General features: G+C 39.2%; 1 protein-coding gene across 2 annotated transcripts in view; it reads right to left on the reverse strand.

Moving 5' to 3' along the window:
- SRP54 (signal recognition particle 54) overlaps positions 1–16,631 on the reverse strand; it is a 47,950-nt gene that overhangs the window by 30,138 nt on the left and 1,181 nt on the right. The window contains exons 2-5 of one of the 2 annotated variants that reach the window (XM_005656302.3): positions 10,701–10,837; positions 5,118–5,228; positions 1,382–1,473; positions 294–378 (exon numbers count right to left, since the gene is read on the reverse strand). In XM_005656302.3, the coding sequence (XP_005656359.1) occupies positions 294–378; positions 1,382–1,473; positions 5,118–5,195 (255 nt within the window). In that variant the 5' untranslated portion in view covers positions 5,196–5,228; positions 10,701–10,837. The remainder of the gene's footprint in view (positions 1–293; positions 379–1,381; positions 1,474–5,117; positions 5,229–10,700; positions 10,838–16,631) is intronic. The other variant, XM_001927799.7, reaches the window with a different exon arrangement.

Below are 16,631 nucleotides of genomic sequence, written 5' to 3' on the forward strand. Positions count from 1 at the left end.
AACTCTGAGAGGCTCTTCTTTCAACTTTATATAGTGAAGTTTTACTTTTTGTAACTTAACTTTGGCATTTTTGTCCAGGAATAATGCTAGCCTTGATATCTGTACTCAGAATTTTGTATTCAGCAAAGCCTATGATAAAAATAGGCCACTTCAGAAAAGTTAATCCTTCAATTAATATTTTTAATACAGATACTATATAAACACAATAACATATTTGGAAATAGTATTCCTATTTGCAGCACTAATGTAGTGAGTCTACAGAGAATCATAGAACAAGCTAGATATACTTTTACCTTCACAAGTTCTTTAAAAACAGCATGCTGAATCATTTTCCTTTTGTTAAGACCAGACGCCATTTCTTCAAGATCAATAGCAGACCTTCATAATGATAGTTTTTGAGGGTAGAAGGGGGAAAAGTCAGTTAAGACACTCTAAAAAATTAGCTTCTGCCTCAAATGATGTAAGAATAGTCAATCATTCACATTAATAGTCTTCTAATTAGCATGTATATAATTACTATAGATTCATTAATCCATACCATAAAGAATTTACCATGAAATTTTAGATGTAAGACTTTGGTTAAATTTTTCAAGGATTTTTTTTTTTTTTTTTTTGGAAAGTCGAAATATTCATTTGTCCTCCTATTACTGTGGAGTATTAATTTGATTTCTTTTTCTTGCAGTATATATAATTTATACATCTTTACACCTAGCAGAAAATAGGACTACTTTTTCTAGTTCTAAATGTTTAAATGCTAGTAGTTTTATATTTAATACCCAGTCTGACAATCGAAAAGGAGGGATGGCCTGAACAAGGGCTAGGATTCAAGCAGCTAATTGTGGTACTCTCAATTATTCCATTATTCTATGTGCCCTGCCCCAGTCAGTACCTCTCCCAATTAACACAATAACTAAGACCACACACATTATTCCTTTATTCAAATATGGACAGAGAAACTAGAAGGGGAACAAAAAAGAATAGAATTCTCCAATAATGAAGGAAGCTGACTACTGTCATTTTAGTCTGAGGAGGATTAAAATGGCACCACTTTCCTATGATGAATCTGAACTGTTAAAAGCCTTCTCCATTATTTCTTTTTCTATTAAAATACTATACAGTATATGACTGAATCCATTCAGATGAAGGAGTAGTAAAATGGAAAGAAATCCGTAATTAAATGAAAGCCACATGTAGTTTATTCTCAGAATCACTATTATGGAAACACACTACACACAAAGTCTTCCAACATATGAGTTCTATTCTTTCCCAGTGCTGTATGGCAGAAACATTTCATAATACAGCAGACTCTTCTACTTAGCAACTCATCCCAGTAAACTAAATTTAGTTTTGTCCCTTTTTTTACTTGATTAATTTAACTTACTTTACATTTTCTCTTAGTTGTTTCACTAGTTTAATATTAACGTCTGCTTCCAATAATGCTGTACATACTTCTTTTAGCATAGCATTTAATACCTGCAAGTAAATAAGTAAATACATAAATAAAATTTTAAAGCTCACAGTGTATCATTTCAACCATATAAAAACAATGATTCACCAATCATCATACACTACCATAGCTTAATAAAAACAATACTACACCATTGGGCAAGGTTTTCAGTTAGCATTCAAGAGATAATCTTATTTAATGTCTGGTCATTTTGTCAAAATAAGACATTCTATTTTGTTTTATTCAACCAGGTACTAACCACCATAATTTTTTCCCTATGTTCAGGTAATAATAGTAAAGACAATACACAAGCCAAAGAAAGTTACCACACAGTACATGTTACCACTTAAGTTTTCCACGTCTCTGAATTTCTGTTGCTGATACATAGAACTATGTAGTCACAATATCTGCTTAACTGGACTACCACAGAGGAAAATGTGACAAAAGAAAATGACACAGTCTGACCCAGTAGCCTTACTATTTCCACACAGAGCAAAGGAACAAAGATGAAAAGGAAACTATTCTCCATTAATAACTCACTATCACATATTTGCTGAGTTGCAAGGCAACTGTGGTTAAAAGGTCACACACTATAAAGTCTTTAAAATAGATGAGGCCTTAGTTGCTCATGAAAGTAAGTGTTTGCATATTGAATGGAAGCTGCATGAAGGCTGGGATTTTAGTCTGTTTTGTTCACTGCTATATTCCTGGTGCCAGCAAAGATGTCTGCAAAAATGCAGACCCTCAAATACAACCTGAATAAATTCTCATCTTTAACTTTCATCATAAGTCATACAGATGCTTATCAGATTTCTCTCTCCCTCACTAAAGGGTCTGATAAAAATGGAACTATCTTTCATTAGAGGGATTTCTCCCTATTAATTTCTCAGCAGCGCAGTGCCAAGAACAAAGAAGCTGCCAATTTAAGCAACAGCTGTTATTTTACTTCCCACCAACCTCTTCTCCCTGGTTTCTTTTCTTTTTTCCTACTATAAACACAAACAGAATAAGGGTTACACAATAGTGAAAACTGTTTAGAAAGCTGTTATTGCATTTATTTCAATTCCAAAGACTAAACAATGGTTTAAGTTATAACTGATTATTTAATGATAATTATTAGAAAAAGCCCTGGATGAGAAACTAGAAAAAAGATTCTAATCCTGGCTTTTCCAATAGACATGTGAAACTGACTTTCTGATGCTGTTAAATGAGAGGCTAGCAAAGCTCAAAGATGGTCCCAAGATTATTTAATTCCATTAGCTTATTAAAGTGTTGATAGGAGTTCCCGTTATGGCACAGTGGAAGCGAATCCTACTAGGAACCATGACAGCTGGGATCCCGCGTTGCTGTGGCAGTGGCATAGGCCAGCAGCAACAGCTCCAATTAGACCCCTAGCCTGGGAACCTCAATATGCTGAGGGTGTGGCCCTAAAAGGACAAAAGACAAAAAAAAAAAGTGTTGATAAAAAAATTCTATATTAGAATTTTTTTTTAAGCCTCCAAGTTAGAAAGCACTTTTTGGAGTTCCCATTGTGGCTCAGTGGGTTAAGAACCCGACTAGTATCCATAAGGATGTAGGTTCGATTCCTGTTCTTGCTCGGTGGGTTAAGGATCTGGTATGGCTGCAAGCTGAGGTACAGGTTGCAGATGAAGCTCGGATCTGGTGTTGCTGTTGCTGTAGCTGTGCCATAGGCTGGCAGCTGCAGTTCCAATCCGACCCGTAGCCTGGGAACTTACATATACCAAAAATGCAGCTGTAGGGAAAAAAAGAAAAGAAAGTGCTTTTATCTATTATTTCATTTCATCTTTAAAATCATCTTCAGAGTTCTTTTATGGAGCAGCAGATTAAGGAACCAGTGTTGTCACTGCAGTGGCTTGGGTTGCTGCTATGGCACAGGTTCAGTCTCTAGCCTGGGAACTTCCACATGCTGCAGGCATGGCAGAAAATAAATAAATAAAATAGTATTGAACGGTAGGAGTTCAAAGTAACCATGGCTCAGTGGTTAACATATCTAACTAGTAACCATGAGGCTGCAGGTTCGATCCTTGGCCTTGATCAGTGGGTTAAGGATTCAGCGTTGACATGAGCTGTGGTGTCGGTTGCTTATACAGCTTGGATCTGGCTTTGCTGTGGCTGTGGCATAGGCCGGCAGCTGTAGCTCTGATTTGACCTCTAGCCTGGGAACCTCCATGCTGCGAGTGTGGCCCTAAAAAGCAAAAAAAAAAAAAAAAAAAAAGGACAAAAACAAAAAGAAATCAGACGTTATCTTGCTCAAATTACAATCACACATCTACGAAGTGGAATGCTAAACAAGGTCTACTAAAACCAAATTCAGTACTTTTCCACTGGTAGCACAAAACATAAAGTATATCTATGGACTATAACCTTTTTTCAATTGCAAACAATGAAGATACAATGTGTGTGGGAGGGAAATGTGATAAATAATTATCTTAAAATAATAAATTAGGGAGCTCCCATTATGACTCAGTAGTAACGAACCTAACTAGTATCCATGAGGATGTGGGTTTGATCCCTGGCCCCACTCAGTGGGTTAAGGATCCAGGGTTGTGGTGAGCTGTGGTGTAGGCTGCAGACAAGGCTTGGATCTGGTATTGCTGCAGCTATGGCATAGGCCAGCAGCTGCAGCACAGATTCAACCCCTTGCCTAGGAACCTCCATATGCTGTGGGTGTGGACCTAAAAAGGAAAAAAAAGAAAAAATAATAAAATCAGGAAGATTTAAAATCAGGAGTTCCCTGGTGGCCTAGCAGTTAAGGATCTGGTGTTGCCACTGCTATGGCTTGGGTTTGATCCCTGGCCCAGGAATTTCTGCATGCCATGGGGAAGGCCTAACAAAAATAAAAACAAAAGCAAAAAATCAAGGAGAAAAAGTATTTCAGATACCATACAGGAGTCAACCTACAAATTTCCAAAAATCTGTTTGTAACTGAAAAAATGTATGAGGATTTCAGAGAAAACTGAATGAGAATCAAAGCAGCCAAGGTGGAAATACTAGCCTTGTGTAAGAATGCTAAATAAGGAGTTCCCGTCATGGCACAGTGGTTAACGAATCCGACTAGGAACCATGAGGTTGCGAGTTCGATCCCTGCCCTTGCTCAGTGGGTTAAAGATCCGGCGTTGCCATGAGCTGTGGTGTAGGTGGCAGACGCGGCTCGGATCCCACGTTGCTGTGGCTCTGGCGTAGGCCGGCAGCTACAGCTCCGATTCAACCCCTAGCCTGGGAACTCCATATGCCACGAGAGCGGCCCAAGAAAATGGCAAAAAAAAGACCAAAAAAAAAAAAAAAAAAAAAGAATGCTAAATAAAAGTCAAGGAGAAAGGGTCAGATATGAACATATCTAGCCAAGAAGGAAGAAGCAGGATACTAAAATTTTAGGCCTATGTCAAGGGAGAAAACAAAAGTGTATTCCCAGATCTGACCCATTTTCAAAATAGAAAATATATGTCATTATTCCATATAAGTTAAGGTGTTGTTTTTGTTTGTTTGTAATTCTTTATAGAAAGCTGAAATTAAGATAGTTGACTTCTCAATAAAAAAACATTATCTAGTGTATCCACTTATAGTTTCTTATCTGTAGATATTTACACAGAGATTAGTAACCATCTATCTCCAATGCTAGTGATGATGTGCAATTGCACATTTCACATACCTCTTCATTGATAATGGTGGCATTGCTCAAGGAGCGTAATGCTGATGTTATTTTTCTTCCAAGGTCTGCTAGTACCATCTTGAAGGCTTTGAGATGTGATTACAAGAAAATCTAGGAGGCAAAAAAATTAAATAAAAACATCTGAAAACAATCCATACTAGTTCCCATAACTAAAGACTTTGAAAAAAGAGTAAGCTCAAGTCAAAGTATTCTAGTGTTTAGATACTGTAACTTCAACTTCCATAGCCTCAACCTGCCTCTTCAATAGAGTCAGGTCCAAAAGCTAAAGCTACCACTTGGTTATGATGCCTTATCTAGCTGAACACCTAATTGGAATATTCTATATGAACCAGCAAATTTAACATGTCAGATAATATGCTTGAAGAAATGATGATTTCTCAAATTAAATGCTCTCATTTTGGACATACCTGTAAATATGAGTAACTGATAGATGTGTCATACACATTTTTAAATGAAAAAAGGGTGAGAAAGAAAAAGATAAAATTTCCACCCAGGAGTACTATATAATTAAAGGACATTGTAAACACTGATTTATGCTCTAAGCAAGAAAAATAAATACAAGTTTTAAAATTGGTAAATCACAACTTTTCATATAAATTACATTATCTTGTTTTATTCTTCTAAAAAACAGAGGTGTGTTATTAATATTCCTATTTTAAAGCTGTTTTTGATTCCCCAACACTACAACAAGATAACCTCAAAGGCCCCTTCAAGATCTAAAATGCTATGGTTTTATAAAATGTATAGATGTACCTACTACACATAAGTCAGGACACAAGGATTCATGGATAGTAAGCAAGCAGATACCCTCAAGGTGCCTATCTACTAGCTGGCAAGACAAGGCACGTAAATGAACAGCAAAATAAAGTAAATCTAGGGGGTTCCCGTCATGGCTCAGTGGAATCTAACTAGTATCCATGAGGTTGTGGGTTCGATCCCTGGCCTCACTCATTGGATTAAGGATCCGGCGTTGCCATGAGCTGTGGTGTAGGCTGCAGATGTGGCTCAGATCCCATGTTGCTGTGGCTGTGGCACAGGCTAGCAGCTGTAACTCCAATGGAACCCCTAGCCTGGGAACTTCCATATGCTGCAAGTGCAGCCATAAAAAGCAAAAAAAAAAAAAAAAAAAAAAAGTTAATCTAAGAGATAATTCCTCTGACTGCCTTTAACTGGGACATTGGCTTTTTTCTGCCTTTGGACTCAAATAGAAACATTACCTCTTCCTGGGTCTTAAGCCCGCCTAACTGCAGACTGGAAATACACCATCCACCGAGCTCTCTTGGGTCTTTGAGCTTGCCTGTGGATCTTGGGATTTGTCCTCCTCCATGATTACATGAGCCAATTCCTCGCAATAAATTTTTTATAGGTGTGTGTGTCTGTGTCTGTGTGTGATACACACACACATCCTATTGGTTATGTTTCTGTAGAGAATCTTGACGAATACCAGTAAAGCAGTTCAAAGCTAGCAATAAAAGTTTATGGTCAACTGCCAATGATTAGTTACGCCAAAATTAAAAGGAGAGAAAATAGGCTCAAGTAGATAGAATAGGCTTTACTGAGAAGGTCGAACATGAATTTGATTTTGAAACATCAGAAGAAGTTGGATAGTAGAGAAGAGAACAAAAGGAAGCTTGAAGAAGGTAAAATGGTATAAGCAGAAATGGAGACACGGAAAAGCCCAGGACATATTCATACTTTGTGTATGCATTGTACTTATAGATTACTGAGTATTATTTGGAAGCCAGTAAATAAAACATTCTGGTCAGGACAGAGAGCTATATAGTTAGAATGAGATACAGGTTGTAAAGGGCTCTAAAAAACCAAATTAAGAAATACCAACTGTTTATATGTATAACTGATTCACTATGCTGTACACCTGAGATGAATTCAACATTGTAAGTCAACTATACTCCAATACAATTTTTTAAATTAAAAAAAACAGACATACCAATTGTCCAACATAAGCAATATTGGCAGAAAAGTTCACTGTTCAAAACAGCTGTTTTGGGAGTTCCCGTTGTGGCGCAGTGGTTAACGAATCCGACTAGGAACCATGAGGTTGCGGGTTCGGTCCCTGGCCTTGCTCAGTGGGTTAAGGATCCAGCGTTGCCGTGAGCTGTGGTGTAGGTTGCAGACGTGGCTCGGATCCCGCGTTGCTGTGGCTCTGGCGTAGGCCGGTGGCTACAGCTCCGATTAGACCCCTAGCCTGGGAACTTCCATATGCCGCGGGAGCGGCCCAAGAAATAGCAACAACAACAAAAAGACAAAAAGACAAAAAAAAAAAAAAAAACAGCTGTTTTGGTAACTCTTCCAAGCTAATCTGGTCTAATTTAGTCAACCAGTATTATCTAGACTAGATCCTATCTATAGAGTACACAGAAAATTAAAAATAAAAGAAGCAGGAGGACAAAAGAGCTGATTCATTCAAAATAGAGAAAGTGGAGAGATGAGGGGAATCAAAGGAAGAAGGGAAAAGGCACTCAAGAACATATGACTGGCAAAGAGATACTCCAAGGTGAGCTCTACATTAAACTTTCATTCAGGTAAAATTTGGTAATTAGAACTTAAAAAATACCAACATCTGGAGTTCCCATCGTGGCTCAGTGGTTAACAAATCTGACTAGCATCCATGAGGATACAGGTTCAATCCCTGGCCTTGCTCAGTGGGTTAAGAATCCGGCGTTGCCATGAGCTGTGATGTAGGTCGAAGACACAACTGGGATCCTGCGTTGCTGTGGCTGTGGCGTGGGCCGGCAGCTACAGCTCCAATTTGACCCCTAGCCTGGGAACCTCCATATGCACAGGTGTAACCCTAATAAGCAAAAATAAAAAATAAATAAGTACTCAAAAAAAAAAAAAAAAACCAACACCTGATGGAACTAAAAAAAATGTACTTACCTTAATTTTTATTTCTATTTTTTAATTACATGGTTACTTAAGCTGAGAGAGCACCATTTCATAGAAAAGATCCAGAACTTTTAACTTCTTATCCCATACTCATTACACTAAACTATTACTGCTCACGTAAACATTCTTCAGGTGAGAAATAAGATTCAGATGTTTCAGTTTATCTCATTTACCGCTGCATTACCATGAGTAATCTGAACTATGACACCACAATTAGCTTTTTCAGAGATCATGTCATAAACAGACCATCCCCCATCTTATTTTTTTTTCATCCTCCATTTAAAAAAGCTACACTAATTAGCTCTTATCTTCCCATGTTGATTGGCTCTTTTAAATTAAAAAAAAAAATCTGTGAAGTTTTCCAGTATAGTTTTCCCTTATGTAAGTACTTATTGGTAGCATATTTAAAAATATATTTGCCTGATTACAAAAACCTACACCCCAGGACAGGAATAACAATATCTAATAATACTTTTTATTTATACAGTGCTTCCCCCGCAATTTCCAAGGATGTGTTTCTGAAAACTCTGGTGTTAGATTTCTGTTCAAAACCTCAATGCCTTTCTACTTCACACAGAGGTACAGTTCTCAGAATGGACTGTAGGGCACTTACACACACACACACACACACACACACACACACACACACACACACACACACACACACACACACACACACACACACACACACACACACACCACACACACACACACACACACACACACACACACACACACACACACACACACACACACACACACACACACACACACACACACACACACACACACACGATTTTGTTCCTTGCTGTAGATGCTGCACATTTCCTGGTTAACAACAGAGTTCCCTCCCTTATCTCCTTCAGACTGTTGTTGCCCAGAAGTAATTTCTCAATGAGGCCTTCAGGCAACACTTGCTTAAAACTGTAACCTTCCTTCTTTTTTCTTTCTCATTGTTTTGGTAAAAACTAACATGACTTACTTACCTGACCCCTGAGCAAAGCACAGGTTAGTTACAGGCACTGATTCCCTCCCAGACCCTAGTGGCAAATACACCCACTGCTATCTCTGCCTCAAAAACAAAGGAATTGGGAGTTCCCATCATGGCTGGTGCAGTGGAAACGAATCCGAATCCAACTAGGTTGTGAGTTTGATCCCTGGCCTTGCTCAGTGCACTAAGGATCCGGCGTTGCCATGAGCTGTGGTGGAGGTAGAAGACGCGGCTCGGGTCCCGCATTGCTGCGGCTCTGGCGTAGACCGGAGGCTGTAGCTCCGATTAGGTCCCTAGTCTGGGAACCTCCATATGCCACGGGCACCGCCTTGAAAAAGACATAAGACAAAAAACAAAGGAATTGACAAATGACTCCCCCTCAAAGACAGGAAGCTAAACTAGTTTGGACAGAACTGACTCAAACCCTGGTTATGATTCCACATACGGGGATCTCCAATTGAACACAAAATTTCCCCCACATTACTTAATTTAAAGATATGTAAAATGAAAATACAGGATTATGTTTATTGAAAAAATCCACATACAAGTTGACCCACACAGTTCAAACCCTGAACTGTGAGCTCAAGGGTCAACTGTATATTATTTGTGGCCTATCACCCCCAGCTGCAACATAAGCCACATGAGGGGAAGTATTTTCACCTTTTTTGCTCTCTCCTATAAACTCACCGCTTTATTTATCCTCAGTCTTATAGAGCAAGCCTTTAGTAAAAATGAACTTTATGGATGAATAACATATTTAAGACCTTAAGGAAAAGGCAAGACCAGGGAACCAAAGACATGAAAGGCCTAACAAATATCTCTAAAATAAACCAATGGAGATAACATGACAAATCAAAAGACAATCAATGACCTAGATAATTGATATTGTGCCATTAATATTTATTTGCCTTATTTACTATAACTTTTCATAATTTCCCTAAAAAAAATTTCCAGCAGATTCTTAAAAATTTACTTTGTTCTAATACGCACACAAAAATGCAAAATATCTTTTTTAATGTTAATAGCAAACCTTATATCTCAAATTGGAGTAAATTACAATTTAAGCACACTCAAAATTCTCTTGGTTACCTAAAAAGGTTTATAAAGTACATATATCTGAACTAAAGTTTCATAAAAGATGATTCTCTACTTAGATGGGGGCTGTTGGAAAGGCAAAGGATTACCACATAGTACTTCATACAGTTTAACGTCTATTCCCTCATTCCACCCTCACGACGATTTTACCATATAAACAGGTGAGGGAATGGAACAGCCATTCCCCACAAAAAAAAAGTAAAATGACTTCCCAAAGTCCCTTGGCTACACAGTCTTAGGTCCTAGAGCATGAATGATGCTTTAGACAATAGGGTTAAATAACTCCTGCTGGCGAACTCCAGGGACAAATTTTGCTGCCTCACTACAAGAGAGGAAATCCTATTTTGAAAGCAAAGATGCACATTCCTCTTTAGGCAAGAGTGGTAACTGTAATGTTCAGAAAGAACTGATAAGCACCACTGCAATCAGGATGTTCAAGGACTGATCTTGGCCCATCACACATTCTTCTAACAGGAGACTGACTAAGAGTGGGATAGTGAGGTGATGGAAACAAGCTCAAGTTTGAGTGCCCTAAGTAAGGCAAGCACGGGGCCAACTATCATACTTACCTGTTGCAGTGTGAAGTACTGGAAAGAGCATGGGATTTAGAGTCTGACAGACCTGGATTCAAATCCCAGCTCTGTTACATACTTGCTGTGTTACTTTGGGCAAGTTACTTAATCTCTCTGAGCCTCACTTTCCTCACCTGCAAAATGGAGATAACACCATTATCAAGGTAGTTACCCTGAAAGGACATTGTGAGGATTAAATGAAATAATATGTATTAAGCTGCCTGCAAATGCATACTATAGTAACTATTATTTTCCTTCTTATCTTGAATGATCAACTGGCTCTCCCTATGTAGTAAACTGAGGTGTGAGTACACTGGAAATTTTCTGAACACTGCCAAAGTGCCTATTCCACTATCCAGGAATCACTCCCCTGGATAGTGGTTTAACATTTAGTGTCAATTACATGTACCTGGTTGTTATTCAATAGAAGCTGGAGTGTCCAAATAGGCATTTTCCTCTACATAAACAATTATAACTATTACTGTCAGAATCTTGCCCAATCTGAGATCTTATAAAGAGATCCTAATGACTAGAGATTCCAAAACTTACTATAATGAAAATACCTAGTAAAAAGTTCTTCTTAAAAAAAGTTTGGGAATTCTCACTGTGGCTCAGCAAGTTAATGGCCCAACGTTTTCTCCGTGAAAATGTGGGTTTAATCCCTGGCCTCTCCCAGCATTGCCACAAGCTGCAGTACAGGTCACAGATGGGGCTTGGACCCAGTGCTGCTGTGGCTGTGGCACAGGTTGGCAGCTGCAGCTCCAGTTAAACCCCTGGCCTGGAAACTTCCACATGCCACAGGTGTGGCCATAAAAAGAAAAAAGTTCTTCTAAGCCCTAGTCAATGACTAACTTATTGGCTCAATATTAGACTAAGGAACAAAATAAACAGGAGTTCCCGTTGTGGCTCAGTGGGTTATGAATCTGACTAGTATCCATGAGCTACGGGTTTGTTCCCTGGCCCCACTCAGCGGCTTAAGGACCTGGCATTGCCGTGAGCTGATGTGTAAGTCACAGATGCAGCTCAGATCCCGAGTTGCTGTGGTGTGGCTGGCAGCTGCAGCTTCAATTCAACCCCTAACCTGGGAACCTCCATATGCCACACATGCAGCCCTAAAAAAAAAAAAAAGAAAAAAAAAAAGAAAACTAACTAAATAAATACACTATTATTAGTACGTATCCTTAGAAAAATGTCTCCTACATTATAAACTTTTCTAGAGTCAACATCGCAAACCAAGGAGTTCCCGTCGTGGCGCAGTGGTTAACGAATCTGACTAGGAACCATGCGATTGCAGGTTCGATCCCTGGCCTCGCTCAGCAGGTTAAGGATCCAGCGTTGCTGTGAGCTGTGGTGTAGGTAGTAGACAGGGCTTGAATCTGGCATTTGCTGTAGCTCCAATTAGACCCCTAGCCTGGGAACCTCCATATGCTGTGGGTGCGGCCCTAAAAAGACAAACCCCCTCCCCCCCAAAAAAAGAAAGAGAGATAATAACAAGTGTTGGTAAGAATATGGAGAAATCAGGACCCTCGTACACAGCAGGTGGGAATGTAAAATGGTGCATACATCCCTTTGGAAAATAGTTTGGCAATTCCTCAATATTTTAACCACAGAGTTACTATATGACCCAGTAATACCACTCCTAGGTACATCTAAGAAAAACGAAGACACACATCCACATAAAGAACTGTTCTTGAATGGTCATTACCAGCATTATTCATACTAGCCAAAAAGTGAAACAAAGCCAAATATCCCTCCACTAATGAGTGGATAAATAAAATGTGGTATACCCACCAAATGTAATATTATTTGATAATAAAGAGATGAGGTACTGATGCATGCTACAAAATGGATGAATCTCGAAACCATAATGCTAAATGAAAGAAACCAGTGACAAAGACCATATGATTCCACTTATATGAAATGTCAAGAGAAAACTCTATAAAAAAAGAAAGTGGATTGATAGCTGCTTAGGGCTTGGGAATTGGGAGAATATGAGGAGTAAGTGTTAATGGGTATGGGGTTTCTTCATGGAGTAATGAAAATGTTCTCAAATTGGTTGTGGTGATGGTTGTACAACTCTGCAAATACACAAAATACCACTGAAATGTACCCTTTGGTGAGCTGTACATATATTTTATTTCAGTAAAATTGTTAGAAAATATTAACATTTGTCATCTCTGGTTGGTGACTAATAGTTTTTATCTTCTTATATTCCTTTTTTTTTTTCTTTTTATAATGACTATACCCATAAAACTTCCCATGGGACCCATGGAAGTTCCTGGGTCAGGGATTGAATACAAGCCACAGCTGTGACCTACGCCACTGCTGCAGCAACAGCAAATCCTTTAACCCACTGTGCCAGGCTGGGGATGGAACCTGCACCTCCATAGCAACCCAAGCCACTGCAATCAGATTCTTAATCCATTGTGCCATAGCAGGAACTCCCTAATTTATATCTTTTTGACTAAAAGTGTTTTGTTTTGTTTTGTTTTGTTTTCTTCTTAGGGCCACAACTGCAGCATATGGAATTTCCCAGGTTAGAGGTTGAACCTAAGCTCCAGCTTACAGCCTACACTACCAGCCATGGCAATGCCGGAGAGAACCCGATTTGTAACCTAAGAAGCAGCTTGCGACAACACCAGATCCTTAACCCACTGAGTGAGGCCTGGGATCAAATCCACATCCTCTTGGACACTATGTTGGGTTCTTAACCCACTGAGCCACAATGGGAAGTCCAAAACTATTATTATTATTAATATTATTATTATTATTATTATTTTGCTTTTTAGGACCACACCCACCCTAAGGTTCCCAGGCTAGGGGTTGAATCAGAGCTACAACTGCTGGCCTACGCCAAAGCCACAGCAACACCAGATCCAAACTGTGTCTGCAACCTACACCACAGCTCATGGCAACGCCAGATCCTTAACCCAATGAGGGAGGCCAGGGATCAAACCCACAACCTCATGGTTCCTAGTCAGATTCATTTCCGCTTCGCCACGAAAGGAACTCCCAAGAGTATTATTTTAAGTCGAGGAGAAAATTACTTATTTTTCAAAGTGCCCTTTGTGAGAATTAGAGTGATATTATACTAGAAGTTGAGATGGAGTTGCCACTTGTATTCATTTAATTAGTCTTTCATTAAACATCTACTATGTGTTCCAGGAACTGTACTAGGATAAGAAAAGTTCTAACTCCAAATTAATAAATTATACCATGTTAACACAAACAAGCCTCCTCTGTTAACTTCAGAAAATAAATTATGCATCACATCACCACTGACTTCTTTGCCTTAATTTTGCACCAAAGTAGTATCAGGAAATATTCTCTTCGTTAAAATAATTCCATTTTCAAATTTTAAACCTCATTTTAATATTAAAGATAAAACTTGTATACTCCAGCTCCTCATGGTTTAGCAGCAGAAGAGGAATACTGAAAATTCATTTAGCAACAATGAGTAGTAACTCAAAAACCCTGGGAATCAATTCTTTAAGATACTTTTTGGCTGTCAGATCAATCATGAAAAGACTCTTTATGTAAACTGTTACCAAGAGCAAAATTAAACAAAGTCAAAAGAATTCCTTGGAAATAGTTTGCCTTGAAGTTGAAAAGAACATAGACTGAAAATATGGATGAGGAGGGATAGAGGCATATGCTCAAGCAATGGGTAATTTCAATGACAATCAGCTAACATCTGCCAGCTAAAAATTAAATACTCAATCAGAATCTCCCAGGATGGTAACATCAGAAGGTTATCAGGAAGTGGCTGCATCTAAATTCTTGATTAGGAGAGCAAAACAAGACATCTCTATTTTGAAATACTTCACTGGCTATACTCATGTGCAGCCAGGGTTAATAATCACCACAGGGAGCGCCCGTCGTGGCACAGTGGTTAACGAATTCGACTAGGAACCATGAGGTTGCGGGTTCGATCCCTGGCCTTGCTCAGTGGGTTGAGGATCTGGCGTTGCGGTAAGCTGTGGTGTGGGTCACAGACGCGGCTTGGATCCAGCGTTGCTGTGGCTCTGGCGTAGGCCAGTGGCTACAGCTCCAATTAGACCCCTAGCCTGGGAACCTCCATATGCCATGGGAGTGGCTCAAGAAAAGGCAAAAAGACAAAAATAATAATAATAATAATCACTACAAGAAGGACTACTCCTCAAAGGAATAAGAGATTGAAAAATCTGTTCTATAATTTAAAAATTAGAGACAATGTAGCAAGTGCACTGAAGGAAGAAAAACTTGAAAGCAAGGAGACTGCATGCACTAAGCATATTCCAAAAGTCTGTTCAGGAGATGTGGACTTGAACTAAAGAACACAAAATGGAGGGAAGGGGCTCAAGCCAAGGGCTAACCATAAAGAAGAATCTACAGGACCTAACAACCAAATGGTTATGGAGAATGAAAGAGAAACAGAGGCAGAAATGATTCCAAGGCCTCTAGTATGAATAATCAGATGGCTAGTGATGCCATTAACCAATGAATGGAAAGCAAAAAGTGAAGCCAGTTTGAAAGAGTTAACAAAGAAAGGGTTCGGGGGGCTTTAAAGGTTATTTGCAATGTTCTACTACTAATTGGGATATTCAGTGTTCATTGTATTATCCTTTTAAAAACTGAGGAATTCTCTTGTCACTGCAGCAGCTTGGGTCACTGTTGTAGTGCAGGTTCAGTCCCTGGCCCAGGAGCTTCCACATGACACCGACACGGCACAAAAAAATTACAATAAAATAAAAATTTAGCAAACAAATATCACAAAATTCAATTAGAAACATGGAGTCAAAAGTCAAAATACACCAGGAATCCCTGCCTTTATATACATTTTCATGTGAAGGATACATGTAATAGAAAAAGGGGGAAAAAGGAAGTGAATGAATTTGATTTTAGATGGATTGAATTTTCAGAAACTAAAGAACTATATAATTCATGGGAGTTCCCGTCGTGGCGCAGTGGTTAACGAATCCGACTAGGAACCATGAGGTTGCGGGTTCAGTCCCTGCCCTTGCTCAGTGGGTTAACGATCCGGCATTGCCGTGAGCTGTGGTGTAGGTTGCAGACGCGGCTCGGATCCCGCGTTGATGTGGCTCTGGCGTAGGCTGGTGGCTACAGCTCCGATTCAACCCCTAGCCTGGGAACCTCCATATGCCGTGGGAGCGGCCCAAGAAATAGCAACAACAACAAAAGACAAAAAAAAAAGAACTATATAATTCATGAGACAAAGACTGAGAAAAGGATGTGGAAATGGTTGGCATACAAGGATAATATCGTGAAAGCACACAGGAACCCTCAAGGAGAGCGTTTGGGTTACAGCAGTGGTACAGGGCCAACCAAAAGGAGAGCGTTAACTAAGACTGAGAATAACCAAAAGGATAAAAGCTTTTACTAGTTCCCTTTCCCTCTTCAAAGGCATGCAGAAGAAAATCAATTAAAAAACAAGAAAAGCTACTACTTATGGTTAACTTACTATGTTCCAGTGGCACATCCAGAATTTCCAGATAGGTGGAGTTACAGGACTAATCTGCATGAAGGAGGGCCTGATGATGCTTTTGCACAGTACTTTATATTCAGCTGGAACATACTGATTGACCAGTTCAAAAAACTAAGGGAAAGAGACCTAATGGAAATATTTCCTCTCCCTTTGGCACCACCACTGCTATATTCTAGGCACTGTACCAAACAGTTATCTTATCTTTCATCCTCATACTAAGCTAATAGATAGATAAGGAAACTGAGGCTAAATTGGAATATCAACTTGCTCAAGCTCCCAAATCTCCTAAGGAGCACACTCTCCTCTGTGTTCCCATAGCTCTCATGACTCTTTATACCTTACTGGAGTTTATTACTCATCTTGCTATAATGTATATTTATGTGCTTCTCTCTCATTGTTCCGCTATCTCCTCAATGCCAGGGTTGGTGTCATTCATTTCAGCA

The sequence above is a fragment of the Sus scrofa genome, chromosome 7 (assembly GCF_000003025.6).
Source record: "Sus scrofa isolate TJ Tabasco breed Duroc chromosome 7, Sscrofa11.1, whole genome shotgun sequence".
Taxonomy (NCBI): domain Eukaryota; kingdom Metazoa; phylum Chordata; class Mammalia; order Artiodactyla; family Suidae; genus Sus; species Sus scrofa.